This window comes from Pelodiscus sinensis, chromosome 16 (assembly GCF_049634645.1).
Source record: "Pelodiscus sinensis isolate JC-2024 chromosome 16, ASM4963464v1, whole genome shotgun sequence".
In the NCBI taxonomy this organism is placed as follows: domain Eukaryota; kingdom Metazoa; phylum Chordata; order Testudines; family Trionychidae; genus Pelodiscus; species Pelodiscus sinensis.
In genome coordinates, this window is record NC_134726.1 from 38,468,018 (window position 1) to 38,490,457 (window position 22,440).

At 68.2% G+C, this 22,440-nt stretch overlaps 2 protein-coding genes across 10 annotated transcripts in view; one reads left to right on the forward strand and one right to left on the reverse strand.

Moving 5' to 3' along the window:
* Positions 1-2,719, forward strand: part of TRAF7 (TNF receptor associated factor 7) — a 42,740-nt gene extending 40,021 nt beyond the window's left edge. For all 3 annotated transcript variants that reach the window (XM_075899854.1, XM_075899855.1, XM_075899856.1), the window contains 4 exons: positions 983-1,102; positions 1,375-1,506; positions 2,065-2,184; positions 2,410-2,719. In XM_075899854.1, the coding sequence (XP_075755969.1) occupies positions 983-1,102; positions 1,375-1,506; positions 2,065-2,184; positions 2,410-2,424 (387 nt within the window). In that variant the 3' untranslated portion in view covers positions 2,425-2,719. The remainder of the gene's footprint in view (positions 1-982; positions 1,103-1,374; positions 1,507-2,064; positions 2,185-2,409) is intronic.
* A 7,883-nt stretch (positions 2,720-10,602) lies between these two features.
* The window catches only part of CASKIN1 (CASK interacting protein 1), a 141,059-nt gene continuing 129,221 nt past the window's right edge, over positions 10,603-22,440 (reverse strand). For 4 of the 7 annotated variants that reach the window (XM_075899865.1, XM_075899864.1, XM_075899862.1 and 1 more), the window contains 6 exons: positions 21,632-21,742; positions 18,909-19,010; positions 17,963-18,140; positions 14,745-16,898; positions 12,916-13,309; positions 10,603-10,996 (listed from right to left, as the gene is read on the reverse strand). In XM_075899865.1, coding sequence (XP_075755980.1) covers positions 10,900-10,996; positions 12,916-13,309; positions 14,745-16,898; positions 17,963-18,140; positions 18,909-19,010; positions 21,632-21,742 — 3,036 coding nt within the window. In that variant the 3' untranslated portion in view covers positions 10,603-10,899. The remainder of the gene's footprint in view (positions 10,997-12,915; positions 13,310-14,744; positions 16,899-17,962; positions 18,141-18,908; positions 19,011-21,631; positions 21,743-22,440) is intronic. The other 3 variants (XM_075899861.1, XM_075899866.1, XM_075899863.1) reach the window with 1 other exon arrangement.

Here is a 22,440-nt window from a genome sequence, read left to right on the forward strand (position 1 = left end):
CTCAGGCTGGGCGCGTGCCCCTCTGTCTGACCGCGCCCTGTGCACCGGCGGAGACTGGCGCTGGCCACGGCTGGGTGGGTGCGTGTGGCGTGGGAGCGTCCGGCAGCTCCCGGCCCTGCTTGGGCCCTGCTGCGGGAGGTGCTGCCCGGGAGGGGCCGGGCGTGACGAGCCGCCGGCCGTCGGTCCCACTGCTGCAGTGCGCGTGTGCATGCCAGCACGTGGAAGGTCTTAGGACGCTGGGGCCCCACCCTGCCCCTGCTGCCCCGCAGTCCCCCCACGCCCGATTGCCCGCTCCCGGGGCAGACCACCCCGTGTGCCAGGTGGGCCGAGGCAGCTCTGGCCTGGGGCCCGACCCGGCTTTCAGGGGCCACGTTCCTGTTTCCTTTGAACCCAGGCTGAAGGGGCCGGGATGGGGGGCAGCAGGTGGCTCGTTCCTGAGCAGTGTCTGGTGGGAGCGGCCTCAGGAGCAGGCCTCGCCGGCTGCCCAGGGAGGTTGGGGTCCCCCCCTGGCTGAGCTCTTCTCCTGCGGCTCCGGAATGACGTGGGGAGGGACGGTCCCGGCCCCACGAGATGCCGGGGAGTGCGGAGAACCTGGCAGGGCCTCCTGCTCCGTGGGCCACGTTCTCGGCGGGCCCACGGTTGAGCAGCGCCCCCTTTGCTCAGCCCTGTGGCCAGCAGAGAGGGCGCCCTGCCATTGGCTGCTGAGTCGCTCGCTCCCTCCCGCCGGCGCGGCAGCTGTGGTTTGCCCCAGGGAGCCAGCTCTTCACAGGAGGCTGCCGCCCTGCCCTGCTCTAGCAGCCTCTCCCCACGGGCGACCTGTCTCCATCTCCCCTTCCCTTCCTGGAGCAGGCCCGGGCCTGCTGGGCCCAGCTCGGTATCTTGCTGCTGGCGGGTCCGCCAGCCGTGCGCTCGGAGGAGCCCAGCGTCCGGCTCTGGGGCTCGCGCGTGCTGGGGGTGCTGACCAGGCTGGGGGCTGTTCCAGATCTGGGACATCCGGAACCTGGAGTGTGTCCACGTGCTGCAGACGTCCGGGGGCAGCGTGTACTCCATCGCCGTGACCAACCATCACATCGTGTGCGGCACCTACGAGAACCTCATCCACGTAAGCCAGGGGCCGTGGCCCTGCCACGCAGGGCGCCGCAGGAGTAGCCGTGCCGGGGGCGCCCGCGGGCCCACCCCTCCTGCCCACGGGGCCGGCGCAGGCCCCTGGGGAAGAGGGGATGGCAGTGTGCTTGCCCGTTCCCCAGGCCTCTCGGTGCCAGGCAGCCGGGGACTCTTCCCTCGCCGCGGGCAGGTGGGGTCCCTGTGGGCCGGCTCGGCTCCCCTGTACTGGGCCTGCGGGGCTCTGAGCCTTTCTCCCCCGTCTGCCCGCAGGTCTGGGACCTGGAGTCCAAGGAGCAGGTGCGCACGCTGACGGGGCACGTGGGGACCGTGTACGCCCTGGCGGTCATCTCCACGCCGGACCAAACCAAAGTCTTCAGCGCCTCGTACGATCGCTCGCTCCGGGTACGTGCAGCCGGGGCGGCAGCGCTGGGAGGCTGGTCCCCACAGAGACCTCGCCCCCTGCCCTACCTGCCGTCACCCTACCCACGGGCCTTCGGCGCCTCTGCCTCCTGGTTTCAGGAGGGGGCCCTGGGGTCGCGTCCCGACTCCTGTGCCCCTGGGCTGTGCGACGGGGCTGGCTGGTCCTGTGCCGGGAGCCCCGGGCTGCAGCGCCCCCGCCCGCCCGTTCCTGTGGGCCGCTGCGGCTCTGCGTGGCTAGCGCCGGGGGCAGGCGCTGAGGGGGGCGCTGGTGTTTCCCGAGGGGCGGGGGCTGTGGTGCTGGGGGCCCGTCCCATCCTGACAGCCGGGACTCGGCCGGGCGCAGACCCGCTCTCCAACCAGCCCGGTGCCCGGCCTGGCGGTCACAAGCACGGGTCCCGGAGGGCACGCGAGGCAGGTGGGCGGGGTGGAGAGTTCGGGTCGTAGCTCCCCCCCACCCCCGGCTTGCAGCCCAAGCCCCCTGCTCTGAACCCCGTGGGGCCGTCCCCAGCTTTGCGCTCACCCCCCTGCGTGTGCTTCCAGGTGTGGAGCATGGACAACATGATCTGCACCCAGACGCTGCTGCGGCACCAGGGGAGCGTGACGGCGCTCGCCGTCTCCAGGGGCCGCCTCTTCTCCGGCGCGGTGGACAGCACTGTGAAGGTGGGTCGCCCGGGGCTGCCCCTGCAGCGGGGGGAGATGCCTGGGCCCTGCATGGGGGGAGCTGGGGGTCGGGCAGAGCCCCCCTTTGCTCCTGGCTCGCTGGGGACAATGGGTGGGGGGCAGAACAGGCCGCAGCTGGGCGCAGGGGTCGCCGTGGGCTCAGCTTTGGGAAGGGGAGACAGGAGCCGGCTCTGTTCCCTCGACTGACCCGGTCCCTGCCCGTAGGTCTGGACGTGCTAGTGGCTGCCACCGAAACCTCCTTCCCCTCCGCCGGCCCGTTGGATCGCTGGCCCCTCCCGGGAACAGCTGCTGCCCCCGCTCACCAGCACCGCACCACCTGCTGCCTTCCGCCCGCCACCGCCCCTGCACCCTCGTCCTCCCGCGGGGCACCCCAGCCGGCAGCCACGGCCCACGTACCGACAGAGCCAGCGGGGCGCGGCTGGGCACCCGGTCACCCCGGCACAGCCTGGCCCAAGGGCTGGGAGCGCCAGCGGGGCCCAGGGGTGGGCTGTGGGGGCACCCGGCAGCGGGGGGGCCGGTGCAGCTCAGCCAAGGCCACGAAGACCTGGGAGCGAGGCCAAACGGCAGAGCTGAGCTGTGGCCTTGTCTCCCACGCGGCTCCCCGTGGGCCCTTCCGTCGCACGTGGCTCCAGGGCCTGCCCGGCCGGGAGCGAACAGCCGCTTGGCCTGGCGCGAGGACTCGCCCTTGCGGCGCCAGGTACGATGTTCAGGCCGCAAGCTAGCTCTCCGATCAAGTAACACGAGCGCGTTGGCCCCCTCCCCTGTAATGACGGTTCCACATTAAAGAGAAAAAGCCGCCTGCGTTTGTACTCCCCTTTTCTACACTTTGTAAGATTGTAATAGAGATCCGATTATTTCTGCATTGACAATAAAAGTGGAAAGTGTTCCAGGCACATTGGCGTTACTGGGGGGCTCGCGGGGGGAGAGCCAGCTGTTTCCCGCTCCCCCCTTTCCCAGCCCTGCACCCCTGGGCCTAGAGCAGTGTGGGCGGCCACGCGGGGGGGTGGCTGGCCTGAGACCCACAAGCTAAGGGCGGGTCCGTAGCCCCCTGGGCTGGGCTGCATCCCGGGCCCTGGGGGGTAGGAGGGCTGCGGCCTGAGCCCAATGGGGGCCCACAAGCAGCCGGGAGAACGGTTTGGCACCGCTGGGGGCAACGTGATCCCTTGAATGAGACATTCTTCGCCCCCCCCAGACACTTGGGGCCCGGCTCATCACCTAGCTGCTGCCGGGTGGCTCAGGCCCACGCAGCGGGCGCTCCCTCAGCCCACGCGCAGAGCAGGCCTGGCAGCAGCAGGAATGGAGGAACCGGCGCTCTCCCATGGGCGTATCACCCACACGTGTATCCCCCCCTCCCCCCCCAGCCTCACACAGTATCACGCCTGGGCCTGTCAGAGCCGTGCGCTTACGGTAACTGTACCCCAGCCACCGGCCAGCACCAGGCAAACCCGTGTCTGCGGACCGGGCTGGAGCCGTATGCACCGGCCACAGGTTGGGCCTTACAGAGCAGCAGCGTGAGGTGGGGGCGGGGGAGGGACAGCCCCCCCTCCCCCCCCCGGCAGACAGAGGCCTTGATGTGTTTGTAAGCAAGGGGGGGGGCACAGGCGGAGCCCTGCAGCATCCCCCGGGGCCGTTGGCCCTAGAACTCGGCCGGCCCCAACAGCGGATCCGGGCGCCCAGCAGACTGTCAGTGCAGGGCTGGGGGGGGGGGTCTGGCCCAAGGCGGCACAGCAGGCCTGGCCTTCGCCCCGCCTCCGGGCCCCCGCCAGGCAGGCCACACACAAGCGGGGCCCCCACGGGGAGGGGGTGCTAAGCCCACGGGTGCGGTGCACACTCAGGCAGGAACGCGCCCAAAGGGATGTTGCTGGCACTGGCCAACCCGGAGTGCGAGTAGGGCGACCGGACCCCCCTACAGCAGCTGGTAGGGTTACCAATGGTCTAATAGAAAAACGGAACCGCATTGCCCCGCCCCCTTCCTGTAGCCACGCCCCCTCAGCCACTCCCCCCCCACCCCAGCACACATGCCCTGGGCTGAGGCAGGCGGGCATTGAAGTGCAGGGGGAGGCTCCCGGCTGGGCCAGGGACGCAGGCTCTGGGCAGAACTTACCTCCTGGGCGCCCGGGGAAGCAGCCGGCCTCGCTGGCAGGTGCCACGGCTCCCGACTAGTTGGAGCTGTGGCGTGGCTCCTGGGGGGGGGCCCTTCCCACGAGGTTTAGGGAGCCAGGCGGGCAACCTGCCCCCACCCCAACCTCTTCCCCCCCCCCCCACTAGTCAGCAGCGCAGCCGGCCCCACACAGCAGCGCCTTCAGGTGAACCAGGCCCCTGGAGCTGCAGGCTGGCCCCTTGCCCCCGCTCCCCTCCCCCCTCCCGCCCCACCGGGCGATGCTGCAGGGGCGAGCGCCGGCGCATCCCAGCTGAGAGCAGGGCCTAGAGTCCAGCCCCTGCCCAGAGCAGGCCCACGTCCAGCTCGAGCATCCCAGCCGGCGCTTGGTCAAGCCAAGACGTAAAAACCTCTAGGGATGGAGATTCCCCCCCACTCCAGGGACCCATCCCAGCGCTTCCCCACCCGCCTCGGGAAATCGCTGTTCCTCAGATCCAGCCTACCTGCCCCACTGCAACTTGAGCCCGTTGCTCCTTGTTCTGCCTCTCCAGCCCCTTTGGAGCCCCCCATCTTGCAGGGAGTTGAAGGCTGTTCTCAAATCCCCCCTCACTCCTCTCTTAAACAAGCCCAAGTCCCTCAGCCTCTCATAGGCCATGTGCTCCAGCCCCTCAGCATTTTGGTCGCCCTCTGCTGGACCCTCTCCAATGCGCCCACGTCCTTTCTGTAGTGGGGGGCCCAGAACTGGACACAAGAGTCCAGCTGTGGCCTCGCCAGAGCCGAATAAAGGGGACTAATCACATCTCTGGATCTGCTGGCAATGCTCCTCCTAATGCACCTAATATGCCGTTAGCCGCCTTGGCTACAAGGCGCCCTGTTGACTCATGTCCAGCGACTACCCACTGGAATCCAGGCCCTTTTCTGCCGAGCTGCTACTTAGCCCGTCGGTCCCCAGCCTGTACCAATGCCTGGGATTCTTCCGCCCCAAGGGCAGGACTCTGCACTTGTCCTCGCTGAACCTCATCAGATTTCTTTTGGCCCAATCCTCTAATCTGTCCAGGTCACTCTGGACCCTATCGCTGCCCCCCAGCGTATCTACCTCTCCCCTTAGCTTAGTGTCATCCGCAAACTTGCTGAAGGTGCAATCCATCCCCTCATCCAGGTCACTAATAAAGCTGTTGAACAAAACCAGCCCGAGACCTGAGCCACGGGGCACTGCGCTAGAAACCGACCGCCAACCTGACATGGCGCCGTTGCTCACTCCCCGTTGGGCCCGACAGTCTCGCCAGCTTTCTATCCACCTCACCGTCCAGTTATCCGATCCATACGCCCTTAACTTGCTGGCACGAATCCTGTGGGAGACGGTAACAGAAGCTTTGCTGAAGTCGAGGGCTATCACATCCACCGACTTCCCGTGGCCGCAGAGCCAGTTTCCTCGTCCCAGAAGGCAATTGGGTTGGTCGGGCAGGACGTGCCCTTGGTGAATCCATGTTGACTCTTCCTGATCCCTTTCCCCTCTTCCAAGAGCTCCGAATGGATTCCTCGAGGATCCCCGCCAGGATTTTGCCGGGGACTGAGGTGCGGCTGACCGGTCTGTAGTTCCCTGGATCGTCCATCTAAACCCTGAGCCGGCCCCTGGCCGAGACGGCAAACCCTCAGCTCTGGAGGGGGTCAAATTCTTTCTAAGCCTTTAGTACCACGGCTGACAAACGGGGGCGCCAGGCCTGAGGGGGGTGCCAGAGACATTCACCCCCACTGGGCCAGTCCCAGGCATCGAACCCGGCCGCTGCCAGCGGGGAACACGATGCAGCCGGGGGCCAGGCACGGAGCCGGGGGTGCGGTTTACCCTTTGCAAATCGTGTCCGTATTTGGGTGCTGCGGCTGAGCCGGGCCGCAGTGGAGCTGGGGATTTCACACCCCAGGAGGCCCAGCCGCCTCGAGGCAAGGTCTCGGTTCATTGTCCCAGAGGGCGCTGTCAGGCCCACAGCTTTCTGGGCTATTTGCCCCCCTCCCCAGACTCCCCCCACAGCTCAGCCACTCCTGCCAGAGTTACAGCAAAGCACCCAACACCCCTTGCCGGCTGTCCTCCCCCCTCCCCCCACCTACAGCCGCCAGCCCTGGAGAAACAAGCGCAGCACCCACCAGCAGTTTTCTGACATTTATTGAGAGCCGATGGCAGTAAATGCAGCCAGTCAAGCCTACCCCTGCCACATGCCTGACAAACGGTTACAGCTGGAGTCAGTCCGTGGCAGGAGACCAGAAGGACAGATACACACACTGTACAACCCGGTGCTTTAGGAATGGTCTGAACCACGGAATTTGTGTCTGGTTGGTGGGACGTCCCACCAATAAAAATAACATTTGTCTCTTTTACAGTCAAGGGTTATAAGGTTGGGTTTTTTTTTTCCTTTAAATATTTGTTGCCAGACTTTTTATAGGAGCAAACGTCTTCAAAGCACCACGAGCCATTTAATATTCATAATAATATAGGTGGAACTGAAGCACAGAAGAGAAGGGAAAAGCACCAAGATGCATAGCTCGGACAGACCAGGAATACAATACCGATTCCATAACGTAATCATAAAAAATATAGAGATATGTATATATCCGTCATGTAGAACTTTATGGATCTTTTTAAGATACATTTTTTTTTCTTTACAACAGATAGTTTTAGGCGATTTGTTTTGTTTTTTTCCTTAAAGAAATTTCAAAGTTGTGCCACACACAGCTGGATCTGCAAACACAATGGGGAAAGAGCGAGAGAGACCAGTTTGTACTTTTCAGAAAAAGAATATCACATTGACACATCGTTTTGAAACCACAAGCAAAATGCATTCATCAGAATTCAAGCGATAAACCAGACGCCAAATCCTGTTTATACATGAATATACAGCTGTGTATTCTCGAGAATACGCACACACACACACATTCACACACATTTTTAAAAAAAGAAAAAACAACAACCCTGAAGACGAAACGTAAAACAACCTCCAGATCAGAATTAACAAAAACCTTCATGAAACAAGGCACATCCTTTGAGTTTCTTAGACTGTGGAAAAGAAAGGAAGAACACTGAAGTCCAACAGAAAAACAAACCGAAAGCTGTTTGCACAGACTTTCTAACGCGCTAAAAGGTATCTTATGCTTGTGCTACTCTTAATATGATCTTGCCACAGACAGAGCGTAGTGTAATCTAACAGGTTTTCTCAAGCTAAAATCCAGTCCTCTTGATTTTTTTTGTAAAACTTTTTCTTATATAATTGATACTATTTTTAATATTTTAAATATATATTTGTTAAAGTTTATTCCTTGTTTTAATTTCTGGGGGAAAAATATCTGTCTTAACTCTTTTTTCCCAATAAATTAATACTTCTTTATATAGCTTATTATTTCTTCATCCCTTATTACCCTCCACAGAAAGAGTTTTGTTCCCCAACCAGGAACGTTCATAACACTTCCCCGCCGCAGGGCCCTGTGCTGGCCTGGCTTTTTTGCTCTGCTTGCTTCTGCACAGACCCTCTTCTACAGCCAGCGCAGCGCAGGTAAGACCGCTGCTGGCGCACACAGCGAGTCAACGGGCCTCTGCACGGGGCCAGGAGCGAAGGACCAAACCCGGGAGCTGCCCTGAACACCTCGAGCCCCATTTTGGGTCCCCTTGGTCATTGGTTTGACAAGGAAGCAGAGCTCCCGGGCCGCGGCAGGGAAATCGCTGGCACTTGCTAGAAGCCCAGTCCAGCCCCCACCCTGGGCCCAGGCCTGAGCGGAACAGCTACCTGGGGGGGCTGCATGACTGGAGGCCAGAGCCCTTGCAGATGAAAAATGCGGGTCGAGGGGGAGGGGGGGTAGGAAAGCCCCGGCGACACGGCAGCTGCTTGGCCTTGCCCCGCGGGCCGAGCTCAGCCAGTGAGCCCCACAACGCTGGCCCCAGGGGTTAGCGCGGCACCCCCTTCTTGCTCAGCTACGGCGGGGGCAGGGCGCCAGGCTGCCCCACGGCGTTAGACACCGAGGAGCAAGTAGGGATTTCTCAGCCAGCCCCGTGGAGACCGGATGAGGGAGGCCTTGTCGGGGGGCCCAGGGGCTGGGCCCAGGCGGCGGGGCAGGGCCATCGAAGGCCTGTGTCAGGGCGGCTGGTCTGCAGGCGCTGCCGTGCAAACCCCAGGGGGAGGGGAGGGGCAACGGTCGAGCCCGCGACTGGCCTCCTGTAGCCGTGCTGGCGGGAACGGCAAGCCAGGCGAGGTAACCGTGCGGCCACGCTGGGTCCGCCCAAGCCCCCTGGCCTGGCTGCCAGCCGTGGCCGGCACGAGGTGGCTCAGCGGGTAGGAAGAGAGCAGGGCAACCATCAAGTGAGCCAGCTTGCCACGGGCAGGCCCACGCCTCCACGCTAATGCTGCTCTGAGCCCAGGGACGTGGCAGGCCTCCCCGCACGCCCGCTGCCTGGCTCACCCCCTCGGAGGCAGGCGGGTGCTTCAGCTGCGGCGGGTCATGGCCCCGAGGGGAGACGGGACGCTCGGTAGCCAGCGCCGGCGGGGGGGCGGGTCAGGCCTGGGAAGGGGCATTGTGCTTGTAGGGAGAGTGGCGCCCGCCAGGGCTCAGCTCCCCACGGCCGCCGGGCGCTAGCAACAGAGCCTGGAGCAGGGGGCTTAGCCGGCGGCCCCTGGCCCTGTCAGGCTGGGCCAGGGAGGCGCCCGCAGGGCTTCGGCGTGAGCAGCTGGCAGGTGCGGAACCCGCCTGCGCCGTGTGCTCCGGGGCTCTGCCTGTGTTGGCGCCGGCGGCTCCGGGCCGCAGCCTGGTCTCCGGGGGGCTGAGGCGTGGGGGTCCCAGAGCCGTGGCAGGGGCCGGGGCTGAGGAAGAGGATTGGTTCCCTGAGCTCCCTCTGCTCCAGGGGCGTCAGCCTGGCCCCAGCAAAGTCCCCTGGCCCCGTGGGGGACAGCCCTGGAGCAGGGAGGCCTGGCCAGCCCCGAGGACACCCTGGATTGTGCTTGTATGAGGGGCGCTCCGCCCCCGTGCTGCAGCCCCATCCCCCCTCGCCCCGCAGAGCCCCCTCTCGGAGACTCCTTCCGCCCTGCTGCCTGGGCCCAGACGGACGCAGCGCCTCGCTGCCCAGCCCGGCACGCCCCCCACTAGGCAACGCTCCTCGCCCAGCAGCACGGCCCGGGGCCTTGGGGGGGCGGCGCCCGGCATGGCGGCCGCAGGGTTCGGGCAATGGAAGACGCAGCAGTGAAATGGGCGTCAGCGCTGACCGTGGACACGGCCTGGCTCCCACGGCCCCCAGCCAGCTCCTCGGCACCCGCCTCGGGGCCCCTTCCCTCCCCACCCCGGCCCTCAAGCAGCAGCTGCAGGATCCCCCCCGCCGCCCCCCTCACACAACTTTCCAGCTGTGCCGGGCGGACAGCCCCCCGGCTCACCCCTCCCCTCGGGTGAGCCCCACTCGCCCCCAATTCCCTGCAGCCGGGGACACCCCACGGCTGGGGCCTCGCACGTGCCAGCATCCCTGTCCATGGAGACTGGCCCCGCGCAGCCTGTGCCCCACGTCTTTGGAAGCCCAGCCGCTCTGCGTGGCACAAGGGGCGAGGGGGTGGCTCTATGCTCCCATTTCCTGCAGCCCGTTGGGTGAGGCGATCGCCGCCCTGGCCAGGCCCCAGCAGGGCGGGGTGGCGGAGGAGGGGGGGGGGGCTATTTTCTATATTTTTCTTGTTAAACCACTGTCTGGAGCATGCAAGCCTACGAAGCGTTCTCCCGGCGCGGCGCGCGGCGCCCGAGCCAGGCGGCCCCCGAGGAACCAGCGCACCGCCCGGAAAACGATAACAAAAACGGAAAGAAAAGCGCGAATTGGTCAAACCGGACTCGTCACCAGAACAACGTCTCACAGTCACAGCGTCTCAGCACCAGGAACAGACAGACAAACACCTTCCGACTAGAACAAAGCATGCAGCTAACCGAGCGCCGCCGGCGCCCCCGGCCCACGTCCTGGTGCCTCCCAACATCGGCAGACGGGAGGGGGGTGAGCACGCAGACAGCGGCACACGAGAAAATGGCAGTGCTCGGTCGGGAAACGAGAGCCACGCGGCCTCCCCAGAGCCCAGCGGGGCGGGACGCAGACGGACCAAGACCGACGGGGGCCACGTGTGGCTGCCCACGGACCCGTCCCCTCGGGCCAAGCGGACACGGCGGAAGTTGAGCTGAACGCCACGACTGGAGCAGAACCGTTCTCGTGGTGGTTTCGGATTGGGCCAGGAGCGGCGCGGCGGGACGAGCCCCCACCCTGGCGGTGCCTCGGCCTGGCGGGCGGGTTCGGACGGCATGACGGGCGCCGTTCGCCCACGGTCGCTTTGCTACTTGGGAAAAGAAACATAACGGGGGGTTGGTTGGTTTTTTTTTTGCTTTTGCTCCCGCCAAAAGCCGGCCCCGCGCGCCAGGCGCCGCGGTCTGTTTGAGCACAGTCCTGAGGTAAATCTTTTCGTCTTTGTGCAAACCCCGAAGGATGGGCTGTCGCCGAGGGGGCCAGGCTGTACCGGGGCGGGAGGGGGCTGGGAGTCAGTGGACCGTTGTGCCCTCGTGCCCACGGTGAATCCTGAGGTTGGCTGGGGTTCTCCTGGGGCTCATTCCAGCATGGCGTCCAGCTGGTCAGCCAGGTCGTCGAACATGCTGCCGATGTCGTCCAGGATGCTGACTGTGCTCTTGGATTCCGCGGCCGAGCTGCGGGGCAGAAAGCGGCCGTTAGCGGCGCCGGGGGCTGGGGGGACGGAGCCCCACGGGGCCACCCCCGGCCTGTGGCTGACGTGGGTCTTGCCCGGGGGGCAGAGGGCGGGAAGGGTTGCACAGAGGGGGGGAGTATGTCATGGAGGCCCTGAGAGTCCAGCAAGTCTCTTCATCACCCCTCCCCCCAGCCCCGACAGGGTAACTTCCCTCGGGCCCCCCATCTGTACAGCTCTGCTCCCCAGACATTCCCCGGCCTGCCCGGGTGCCCTCACGCCTGGGTCCCGCCCCCTGTGGCCGTGTCCCACCCTGAGGGTGAGTCTACACAGCAAAGTTATTTCGAAATAACTTTCCTAGCGTCTACACAAGCCAACTGCTATTTCGAAATGCATTTTGTGTGTAGACGCGTTATTTCCAAATGAGATATAACTATTTCACAATTAGCTATTTCGAAATAACGCTGTAATGTAGCCATACCCTGACTCTCCTCTGTAAGTCCTCCCATCTGGATCTCCCCAAGAACCCCCAATACTGCCCCATCCCCTTCTCAAGCCTGTGACCCTCGCCCAACCCCCCTTGCCTCCGGGGTCCCCCTCAGACCGGAGCCTCCTTCCTGAGGTGCGGGGGGGCTAGACAAGTAGCCTCCCCTATGAGGCAGCCACCTGTGGGGCAGGTGGGGGTCTCAGGCAGTGCCCCGGGGAGGGGGGCACGGAGCAGCTCCTAGAAGCGTTGCCTGAAAAAGGGGGACCTGGGGTGGGCGGGAGCATGTACCGATTACGCACTCGGCCCTAAAGAGCCTGGCACTGGCCCAGGAGCCCTGCGGGCTGTCGGCAGGGGAGATGTTCCCGCTAGACCCATACGGCCCGGCAGCGAGCCGGGTATCACCCGCCTGCCCCATTCCCCAGGTTTGTCTCCACCCAAAACGTTACAGCCGCAGGGCGTCCACACCCCCGCAGGGCCGGCACCCCCACAAGCCGCGGCTCAGGCGACCTAGCGCCGCCGTCACGGGGACTGCGCTGGCGTTCCCCTCGTTCCGAAATGGCGGTGCTGTGCGCCACGGCAGGCCGGGGGAGCCGACGGGGAGGCGGGTGTCACGGCCGTATCGGCAGAGAGGCCTGACCGCGGGCCTGGCGAGGACGTGTCAGCTGCCACCATGGAGAAGCCAGGCAGGGCCACGGCCCCCCCAGCGCGGGCAGCGGACTGAGCGCGCGGGCCAGGCCGCCCGGACTGCCCTGGGTGAGAAGGGAGCCAGGCTGGCCCAGCAAACTGCCCCCCGTGTCCCCCAGCAGCCTCCTCCCTTCAGCCTCAACGGGCCCAGGCGCAACCCGCCGGGAGGTATTCGCCGGCTGGGGGCGCCGCCTCTCGCCCCCCCACCCATCCCTGCTGCTCGAAGGCGGGGTCCCCACCTAAGGCCCAGCCCACGAGGCTCAGGGCCCCCCCGGCCCGCTCTTGCACTCTCCCTCCTGCTCAGAGCCCCGCGCCCTCAAGCCTGCTCCCCGGCAGCCCCTCCCACACTGACCCCCTCGTACTTAGGCCCGCCCCAGAGCCTGGGGGGCCACAAAATCTACTAGTCTGCCCCCCCCATGTGGGGAGGGTCTTTCCCCTTCTCAGTTGGGGACCCTGTCAGTGAGTGTGGGGTGGGATTGTGCTTCTCACTTTTGTGCGGCCCCCGACCCTACAAAGCTTCCCCACCCCGCTCTAAGGAAAGGCACGACCTCCCCCCCACTCCCAGACACCGGGGAGAAGAACTCCGCCCCCCCCCCCCGTGCGGCACCCACCGATGCCTTCCCTAGTTGCCCTGCTGGCTTCTCGGCCCCACCCCGGCCCAGCAGCAGGGAGTTCCACAGGTGGACGCCCCTCCCGAAGGGGGCCCAGCCCTCCCCCGCGCACAAGAGGGACCGAGGAGTCGGGGTCCTTACTCTGCCGTCTGCCTGTCCTCCTGCTTGATCTTCTCCTCCACGGCCTGCAGGGCCGCGGCCAGCGAGGCGCTGGTCTCCTCCAGCTTCTGGTGCGCGGCCTCGGGGCTGGCGCTCTCCGCCGAGGGCCCGGCCATGGAGGAGCGGGGCGGCTTGACGGGCACCTGCTGCGGCTGCCCGCCGGGCGAGAGGGGCTTGGCGGGGCTGGAGCAGAGCGAAGGCGGGGTGCTGGAAGGCTTGATCGTGGGGGCCAGCTGCTTGGCGGGGGAGGGGGTGGGCGTGGAGCCCGCGCTCACCGACTGGATGGTGGCGTGGGGCTTGGGGGGCTTGGGCGCCGTCGGGGGCGGGGGGGGCTTGGGCGACACGGGGGGCGGGGTGCCATGCGCCCGCTTCACCTCTGCAGGAGAGAAGAGAGGAGAGGGGCCGTGAGGGTCACAGCCGTTGATGTTAACATGGGGGGATCGCGGTATGGGGGGAGGTTGCCCCTGTCCTGCGGGAGGGGGTATGAAGGCGTGGGGGTCACCCCTGCCCTGGGCGAGGGGGGCTGGGAATGGGGGGTCGCCCCTGCCCCAGGAGAGGGGCTGGAGGTGGCAGGGTCGCCTCTGCTGTGGGTGAGGGGGCCTGGGAGAGGGGGAGGTCGCCCCTGCCCTGGGGGCGGGGGGCTGGGAGCGAGGGGCCCTGTCCTGGGGGTGGGCACACTGATGGGGGCCAGCACTGGGCCTTTGGGCGTCTTCCCCACAGTCCGTAGCCGAGCCGGGGCTAGACCCCAGGCGTCCTGCCCGCCCCCGCCCCCGCCCCCCAGGCCGGCCCTCGGTCAGTAGGAACCCAGCCCCTTCCCGGGCGGCTGAATGTCTTCCAAAGAAGCAGGCGGCCAGCAGCGGAGGCAGCCCACCTCAGCGGGGTCTGGCAGGGCGGCGCCAGGCCCTGGGACACAGGCAGGGGAAATGGGGCAGCCCCGACGAGCAGAGCAGGTGCCCCGAGGCCAGCCTGCCTGGGGGGGGGGAAGGCAGCTGGCCCCCCCGGGCCTGGATGAGCACAGGGGCCAGGCAGGGATCCGACCGAGCGGGGTCCCGTGCACCCGGAGCCCTGGCAGGCAGAGACCTCGGCCCTACGGCTGTGACGAGGCTTCCAGGCCCCCGTCACTGACCGCGCAGGCCTATAACGCCCACGGGCTACACCCCACTCCCAGACAGCGCCCCCCCACGCTGGGGGGGCCTCAAACCGCCCGACCTCGGGGGGCTCATTCCGCACCCCCCCCCGGGACCCGGCAAGGGTCCCCTCTCTGGAATCCGGGACCCACAGCCCTGGACAGCAGTGGGCCCCAGAAACCGGGCTGTTCGCTCTCCCCCCAGGAGGGGCTCTGCCTGCCTGCGACCCCGCTCCCCACTAGGCCGTGCTGTCAGCGAGCAGGCCGGAGGCTCGTCCTCCTAGCTCGACTTCCCGGAGCAGCCCCCGCGCACGCCCCCCTCGGACTCCGTCCTGGACTCCGGCGGCCGAGAGCGAATGGCGCAAGGAAAGGAACCTCGGGCCGTGCCCCTCGAGCCGGGCGGAGGCAGCCCGGCCTGGCGCTGGGAGAACTGGCCGAGCCGGAGCTGGGCCGAGGAGCGACCTGCTGCCCAAGCCAGGCCAAGGCCAACTCCCCTGAAACACCCTCAGCCGCCGCTAGACCGGTCCAGCCTCCCTCCTCCCGGAGCCGTGTGCCCGCCCCCGCGGGGTTTGATGGGAGCCCCCCAGCCACGAGCGAAGCTGCGGTGCCCCCCCCCGGGTGCTCGGGAGCAGAGCCGAGGGCAGAGGGCGCGGCGTCCCCGTCCCTCCGGACTCCTGCCACTTACCTGGGCTGCCGGGGCTGGGGATCGCTGCCTTTTTGGAAGTGGGGGTGGGCGGCCCGGGGACCTTCTGTGCTTGTGGGGCTAACACGGGCTTGGGTGAGACCGGCGGCTTGAAGGGCTTCCTGGGCTCCCCGCCGGCGGCCTGCAGCCCAGGCTCCGGCCCGTCCGGGGGGGCCTCTGCCCCGCCCATCTCGGAGGCGGGCCGCCGTTTGACGGTGCCGGTGCCGTTCTGGTAGACGGAGAGGGGGGCCGGCTCCAGCTCCTTGTCTCTGGACTTGGGCCGGCGCTTGACGGTGTCCGACTCGGTCAGGATGAACTTGACGCCGTCCTGCTGGCTCTGCTTGGCCCGGATCCGCCTCTTGAGCGTGGCGCTGGCCTCCACCTTGGCCAGGTCGCCGTGCCGGTGCGCCGGCGACAGCCCCTCCCCCCCCTCGGCCCGGCCCAACGCCATCTGCCGGGGCCGCTGCTTGATGGTCAAGTTCCCCTCCTCGGCGAAGGGGAGGTTCTCGGACGAGCCGTTGCGGGGGGAGGCGCCGCGCTCGGCCCGCAGCCGCTCCACGGGGCCGCCCTCCTGGCCCGCGTCGGAGCGGACGCTGTCGGAACGCTCCCTGCGGGCGGCCGCCACCAGGCCGGTCACGGGGCCGCTGATGGTCCGGCGCCGGTTCACCACCTCCCCGTCCAGGCCGATGGCGTCTTTGTGCTTGACGGTGGCCAGGACGGTGGCCACGCGCGCATGCTCCGGGCTGGCCTGGTGCAGGGCCACGGCCGGGTGCAGGTAGTAGCCTTCGGGGCCCTTCCCTCCTCCTCCCGGGTGCGGCTTGTGCAGGCCCAGCGCCCGGGCGCCCCCGCCGATGGAGGACATCTCCAGCATGGCGGTGATGCTCTTCACGCTGCCCGCGCTGCCCGTGTCCACGCTGCCCCCCACGTCGCTCGCCCGCCGCTGCTCCCGGTAGCTCTCCGGCGCCTCCTCGCCCTCCCCGCCGGGCGCCTCCCCTTCGCCCTCCTTGGTGAAGTCGTCAGCCATGTTGGTGCTGGAGATAGCGGAGCTGGAGCGCTTGGGGGGCGGTGGGGGCGGCCCCTTCTTCTTGGGCCGGACGGCGAAGGACTGGCTGCGGTTGACGTTCTTGTCCCCGCCCGACTGCGCCCGCACCGAGTGGCTCCTGCCCACCCGGCGCTGCACCGTGGCGTAGGGCCCGGCGTCCGGCACCAGCAGCTCGTCCCGCTCCTGCTCGCTGTCGGACACGGCGTAGCGGTTCAGGCTGTGCGCGCGCTTCTTCGGCCGGCCCAGCTCCTCCTCCGCTTCCCCGCTGGGGGGCGGCAGGCACAGGACGGGCACCGAGACCGGCAGGACTGGCACTCCCTGCGCCACGGGGCCTGGAGGGGGCCCAGCCAGGCCCTCGCCCTCCAGGGGCTGCGGCATGACGTAGGCGAAGCCCCGGTGGGTGGGCGACTGAGGCAGGGACCTGGGCGACATGGGGCGGTCGGCCTGCGGGAGCAGCTGCGGCGTGGGCTTGACCTTGGCCGTGGCGTGGGGCACGCCGAGCGTCTGGGGTGAGGACGGGCGCAGCTTGGTGGGCGTCTGCGGGGGGGTGAAGCGCCCGGCAGCCGGGGGGAAGGACTGCCGGGGCTTGCCCGGCACAGGGGGCACGCTGGCTCTCTTGACGGTATGCCCGTGTCGCAAGGGCCTGGCCTCCTTGGGCAGGCTGGGGGGACCCTCCTTCACCTCCTCCGTCAGGTACTCCTGGCTCCTGGACATGGCGGCGCTCGGCCCCCTGGGCCCGTCCCCCAGCAGCTCCTCGGAGCTGCTCATCTGCTTGGCCCGGCCGCTCAGGCTGTTCTCGTGCCTGGCGGAAGGGCCCCGGTAGCCGGCCCCGTCCCGGATCGGGACCACGTGGTTGGCCTGCTTCTCCTGGCCCTCGGGCGCCTCGCCCGCGCCCGTCAGCGCCACCTGCAGCTCGCAGCTCAGCTCGCTGTCCTGGAAGGTGGTCATCTTGGGCGACTGGCACTCGGCGCTCTCCGGCGGCGGGGACTCGATGGCCAGCACCTCCAGAGACTGCGGCGCCTTCTTCTTCAGGGTCCCCGACTCGTACCGCACGTACTCGGCCTTCTGCAGCTCCGCCAGCTTCTTCACCGCCAGCATCAGCTTCTTCTGGTGGCCTGGGGGGACACGCGGCAGACGGGGGCGTCAGCCCGCGAGGGGCGGCTTGTCCCGCCCGCAACCCGCAGGCCCTGGGGCTGGGCCATGGCAGGATCCCTCGTCCCCCCGCCTCAGGCCACGCCAGCCACACGCTCGTCTCCCACCGGCAGGGCCTGGGCAGCCCACAGGGTCAACTACAAGGAGGCTGCCACGTGCGTGGCCGCGGCCCGTGTCAGACGAGTTCTCTGGGTTACTCGGGGGACGAGGGGAGAGGATCTAACCCCGGCAGCCCTTTGAGGGCGCAGGGCAGGATTCCGTCGATCACCCCCCTGGCAAAGATTTCCTAGGGACTGCCCTGGGCCCTCTCCCGGCTGTGTCCGAGCGAGGGGCAGGGACCCTGTGGGCGCTTCCTGCTCTGCACAGACGTGCCCGGCCCTTCTGGGGCCTGGCCCTTCCCGTCCCCAGGCTTCATGCTCAGCCCCCTCTGCGCGGGGAAAGGGGCTCTTGGAGGGGGGGCAAAGAGGCCTCCGGGAGCCGGCCGCGTCAGACCCACGGCACTCTCCGGCAGCCAGGCCGCCCCTCTGGCCCTTTCGCCGACCGTTTGCTTCCCGGCTGCGTGGAGGGATGTTAAATATCCATTTCCCATCGACTAGTCAATTCGTGGGCACGCGGGGGAGCAGCTGAGGGGTTAGCGCTAGCCCCAGTGTGGCTCTGCCGTTTAAACGTATTCAAAGCCTGCCAGCTCTGAGGTCGCTTAGCAGGCTGGTGCGCAGCGGGGGGACCTGGCGCGAGCCGGGACAGCTGATTCCCAGCTCGCGCCAGGTCCCCACGGAGACGGCGCTGGGGGGAACCAGCTTTTAAGCCGGCTCCCCCCAGCACCGGCTCCTGCTCCCCCCTTGCTGCCTCTGATCGAGGGAGGGAAGCGACGAGCCGAGGGACTAGTCACCTGCCCAATACGCTTTTATCACAGTCAACTCATCACTACCCATGATGCTCTGTTCAGTCTCATGGTGCCCGCCGCCGCTGCCCCCCCCCCCGGCCAGGTGAAGCCCCGCCCCCGCGCCCCGGCCCGGCCCCGCCTTACCCAGCTTGGTGATCCCGATCTCCTGCAGGTCCTCCCAGGTGATGTCGGTGATGAAGTCGATGTTCTCGTAGCCGTTCTCCACCAGGACTTTGTAGTACTGGGCCAGGCCGATCATGGAGAGCCAGAGCGCCAGGTTGGCCTGCGGGGGGCAAAGGGAGAAGGGTGCCGTGGCCTTCACCTGACACCCTGTGTGGGTCACACTCTGCCACGGGCTGGCGCTGCCCCCCACCGCCCGGGGCTCCTGCAGCCCAGCGCCTTGCCATGCAGCCAACGGCCTGCCTGCTCCCGGGCCGGCGCCCTCACCCTGCCCGGACTCGGCTCTCCTGTGCCCCCAGCCTGCGGGCTCCCAGCCCGGGAGGTCTCCCCATGAGAGGCTTTCTTCGGGCACGGCCTCAGCTCTCCCGTTGATCCCCCCAAAGCTCCAGCTCCCTTGGAGACGGCTTAGCCCCTGGGCTGCTCCTCCCTGGCATCCCCAGCAAGCCAGCACCCCGCAGCCGTCTGCCCTGCACCTCTCTGGGCTGCCTCCAGGACAGGGCCCCCCGCCCGGTGCCCAGAGCTCGGGGAGCCCGCCGGAGTCCCCCTCCGCCCCCCCGTGTGCCCTTCCCACGCTGCACCGCGACGCTGTCCTGACCCAAACAGGGCCAAGCCCCTCCCGGCAAGGAGATGGAGTCCTGGATCCCGGGCCCATCGGGCAACCTGCCGACAGGCAGAGCACAGCCGGCAGGGCACAGCCGGCAGGCAGGGCACAGCCGGCAGGCAGGGCACAGCCGGCAGGGCACAGCCGGCAGGGCACAGCTGGCAGGCAGGGCACAGCCGACAGGGCACAGCCGGCAGGCAGGGCACAGCCGATAGGGCACAGCTGGCAGGCAGGGCACAGCTGATAGGGCACAGCCGGCAGGCAGGGCACAGCCGATGGCCATGTTGGGGACAGCCCGGGGAGCCTCACCGGCTTGTAATCCGGCAGCCACTCAGGGACGTTGAGGCTGTTGATCTCCGAGGTGATTTTCTTCCTGTGTCCGGGCTTTGTCACGCCGATGGCCGTGAGGTCCTAGGGCGCAGAAAGAGACCCGTGGCCGCCGCTGCTCCAGCAGGAGGCAGCCTCAGGGCGCTGGTGGCCACCGGCCATCGCAGGTCGCCTCCCCGGGACAAGCGGCGTGGGAAGCCGGCTCGGGAGGGTTAGGTTTTATCCGTAAAGGCATCTTCCCTGTCCACCCAAATGCCCAAAAATCCCTCCAGGGCCCCCGGGAAGCAGGGCTGGCCGGGGGGGGGGGGGGGGGTTGGAGGAAGCAGGGCTGGCCTGGGAACTCGAGGCAGCGTGCGCGCGGGGCCCTGCAGCGTGCCGGGCTTTGAACAGGTGCCAAGTTTAACTTTTTGAGTCTCCACACCCATCGGCATTATCGCCGGAGCCCCTCCCCCGCCTGGCCCACCCCACCCCACCCCGCATAGTAGGGTTACCAGGTAGTCGCAAACAAAATACCCGGCACACTCGATCGGGGGTGGGGGAGGGACCGGCTGGGAGTGGAGGAAGGGGCCGGGGGGGGCCGGGACGCAGAGCTGGCGGGGGAGGGGTCGGGGCAGTGGGGCTGGCCGGGGGAGATCAGGGGAGGGGCAGCTGGCAGGACGCAGAGCTGGCCGGGGGGGTTGGAGGAAGCAGAGCTGGCTGGGGGGGGTTGGAGGAAGCAGGGCTGGCCGGGGGGGGGGGGGGGGTTGGAGGAAGCAGGGCTGGCCGGGGGGGGGGGGTTGGAGGAAGCAGGGCTGGCCGGGGGGGGGGGGGTTGGAGGAAGCAGGGCTGGCCGGGGGGGGGGGTTGGAGGAAGCAGGGCTGGCCGGGGGGGGGGGGGTTGGAGGAAGCAGGGCTGGCCGGGGGGGGGGGGGGGTTGGAGGAAGCAGGGCTGGCCGGGGGGGGGGGGGTTGGAGGAAGCAGGGCTGGCCGGGGGGGGGGTTGGAGGAAGCAGAGCTGGCCGGGGGGGGGTTGGAGGAAGCAGAGCTGGCCGGGGGGGGTTGGAGGAAGCAGAGCTGGCCGGGGGGGGGGTTGGAGGAAGCAGGGCTGGCCGGGGGGGGTTGGAGGAAGCAGAGCTGGCCGGGGGGGGGGTTGGAGGAAGCAGGGCTGGCCGGGGGGGGGGTTGGAGGAAGCAGGGCTGGCCGGGGGGGGGTTGGAGGAAGCAGGGCTGGCCGGGGGGGTTGGAGGAAGCAGGGCTGGCCGGGGGGGGGGTTGGAGGAAGCAGGGCTGGCCGGGGGGGGGGGGGTTGAAGGAAGCAGAGCTGGCCGGGGGGGTTGGAGGAAGCAGGGCTGGCCGGGGGGGGGGGGTTGGAGGAAGCAGGGCTGGCCGGGGGGGGGGGGGGTTGGAGGAAGCAGAGCTGGCCGGGGGGGTTGGAGGAAGCAGGGCTGGCCGGGGGGGGGGGGGTTGGAGGAAGCAGGGCTGGCCGGGGGGGGGGGTTGGAGGAAGCAGAGCTGGCCGGGGGGGTTGGAGGAAGCAGGGCTGGCCGGGGGGGGTTGGAGGAAGCAGGGCTGGCCGGGGGGGGTTGGAGGAAGCAGGGCTGGCCGGGGGGGGGTTGGAGGAAGCAGGGCTGGCGGGGAAGGGGGGTTGGAGGAAGCAGAGCTGGCCGGGGGGGTTGGAGGAAGCAGGGCTGGCCGGGGGGGGTTGGAGGAAGCAGGGCTGGCCGGGGGGGGGTTGGAGGAAGCAGGGCTGGCCGGGGGAGGGCTGGGGGGGCGGCCGGGCGGGGCTCACAGGCAGAGCTGGGCGCCTGGGCAGGGGGCGGACTCCAGCAGGCAGGGCAGCGCTCAGCCCAGAGGCCGGAGTGGGGGCTGGCTCCCTCGCCCCAGCGTTGTCGGAGCAGCCCCGCATGGGACCGTGCCCGATGCGCTCGGCGCGATTTGGCTGCGGCTGGAGCAGCCCTGCCCCGTGGCCATCCCCTTGCGATGGAGCCCTGGCCCAGCCCCCCGCCCCACGGGGACAAAGCAGGGCTGTGGCCCCTCCCAGCGCTCCCCACACACCAGCCCCCCGCCCGGCCGCAGGCGTGCCCCGGGGGGAGGGGAGAGACGGGGGCTGTTCCCCGCAGTGCGAAGCCCCCGGGGGATCGGAACGGCTCCAAGGAGGGTTGTTCCGCACGGATCCGCCCCGAGCTCTCTCCTCGGCCCAGTTCCCCTGCCCCCGCGCCGCCCCTCGCCGTTCGATCTGGGCCATGCGACCGGGCCCGGCGTCCCTGCCCACCTCCCCGCCCGCCCGGCCCGTTACTGGGTTTGAGAGGGAGCGGAGAGCTCGCTGCTGCGCCGGCGGGGGGCGTGCGCCCCACGGTCGGGACGAAGGGGGCCACGCGGGGAGCCCACCGAAAGCTTATGCCCCAGTGATTGTGCGTGAGGCTCGGGTGCTCGTGGGGAGCTGTGAACGCGGGCTCTGTGCTGGCGCCGGGGACGCTCTCCGTCTGAGACAGAGCCATGGGCCAGGCCCGCCCGTGAAGGAGGACTGGCCGGTGTACGGCCGTGCTCACTAGCAGGGCTGCAGGGACGGTGACTCGCCGAGTGGCCAGTGCACCCGGTTTTGAGCAATTCCCCTGAGCCGACGCCCCCAGCGGTGCCCAGACCCGGCCCTGCCCCTCTCCGCTCCATCTGGGCCCCGGTGCAGGGAGCTCCGGGGGAACAGAACGGGGCCCCTCGCGCCACCCGCGCTCACCTCGGGGGTCATCCGGCTGATGGTGGGGATGTCGTACCCGGCGTTGATGAAGTTGGGCGCGTACAGCTGCAGCTGGAATTTGCAGAGCCACTGGTACACGGCCTCGGAGCTCTGGGGCGAGACGGGAGGGGTCACCAGCGTCGCCCGGCCAGGGGCGCAGCAGGGCGTCAGCCAGCGCCAACCCAGCCAAGCCTCGTCCGGGGAGGAGAGCCCCATGGCTGCCCCCTAGACCCGGGCGCTAGCATCTTCCCTCCGCTAGCCTTGGACTCTGTCAGCGCCGCTAGAACCGGGGGCCTCTTTCCCACCCCATCCAACGCGACTGAGCCCTGGGCACAGCCGGCAGCACCCGGCCTGGGAGCCCCACGGCCCTGCAGTCAGGGAAAGGCCACAGGCGCCCGGCTGGAACCACCGCGCGGGGGAGAGGCCAGCGACCGGCCGGGGTTAGCCAGGAAAGCACCTCCAGGCTGAGTGTGCGCGGCTCTTCCGGTGGGCTGCAGGCCCTCGAGCCTGGGGAACTCCAGGGGACATGAGGGAGCTGGGAGGAGATTTATCCGATGGTTCCTGTCTGCCCTGGGGCCATTCACCCCGTCGCCAGGCCCGAGAACCACCCCGCCGGGGAGACGGAGCACTGTCTTCTCCCCCTCGCTCAGCCCAGCGCCAGCCCCGCCATTCCCTAGCGCCACGGTCCCTGCCGGCTCCCGCGCTCTGCAGCCCGGCGACGGTCGCTGCGGTGCTCAGACAGCAAGTGACTCTTGCCCGGAAGGGAGCCCGCCGAGACGTGATGGCTGAGCCAAGCGCTGCGGGCAACG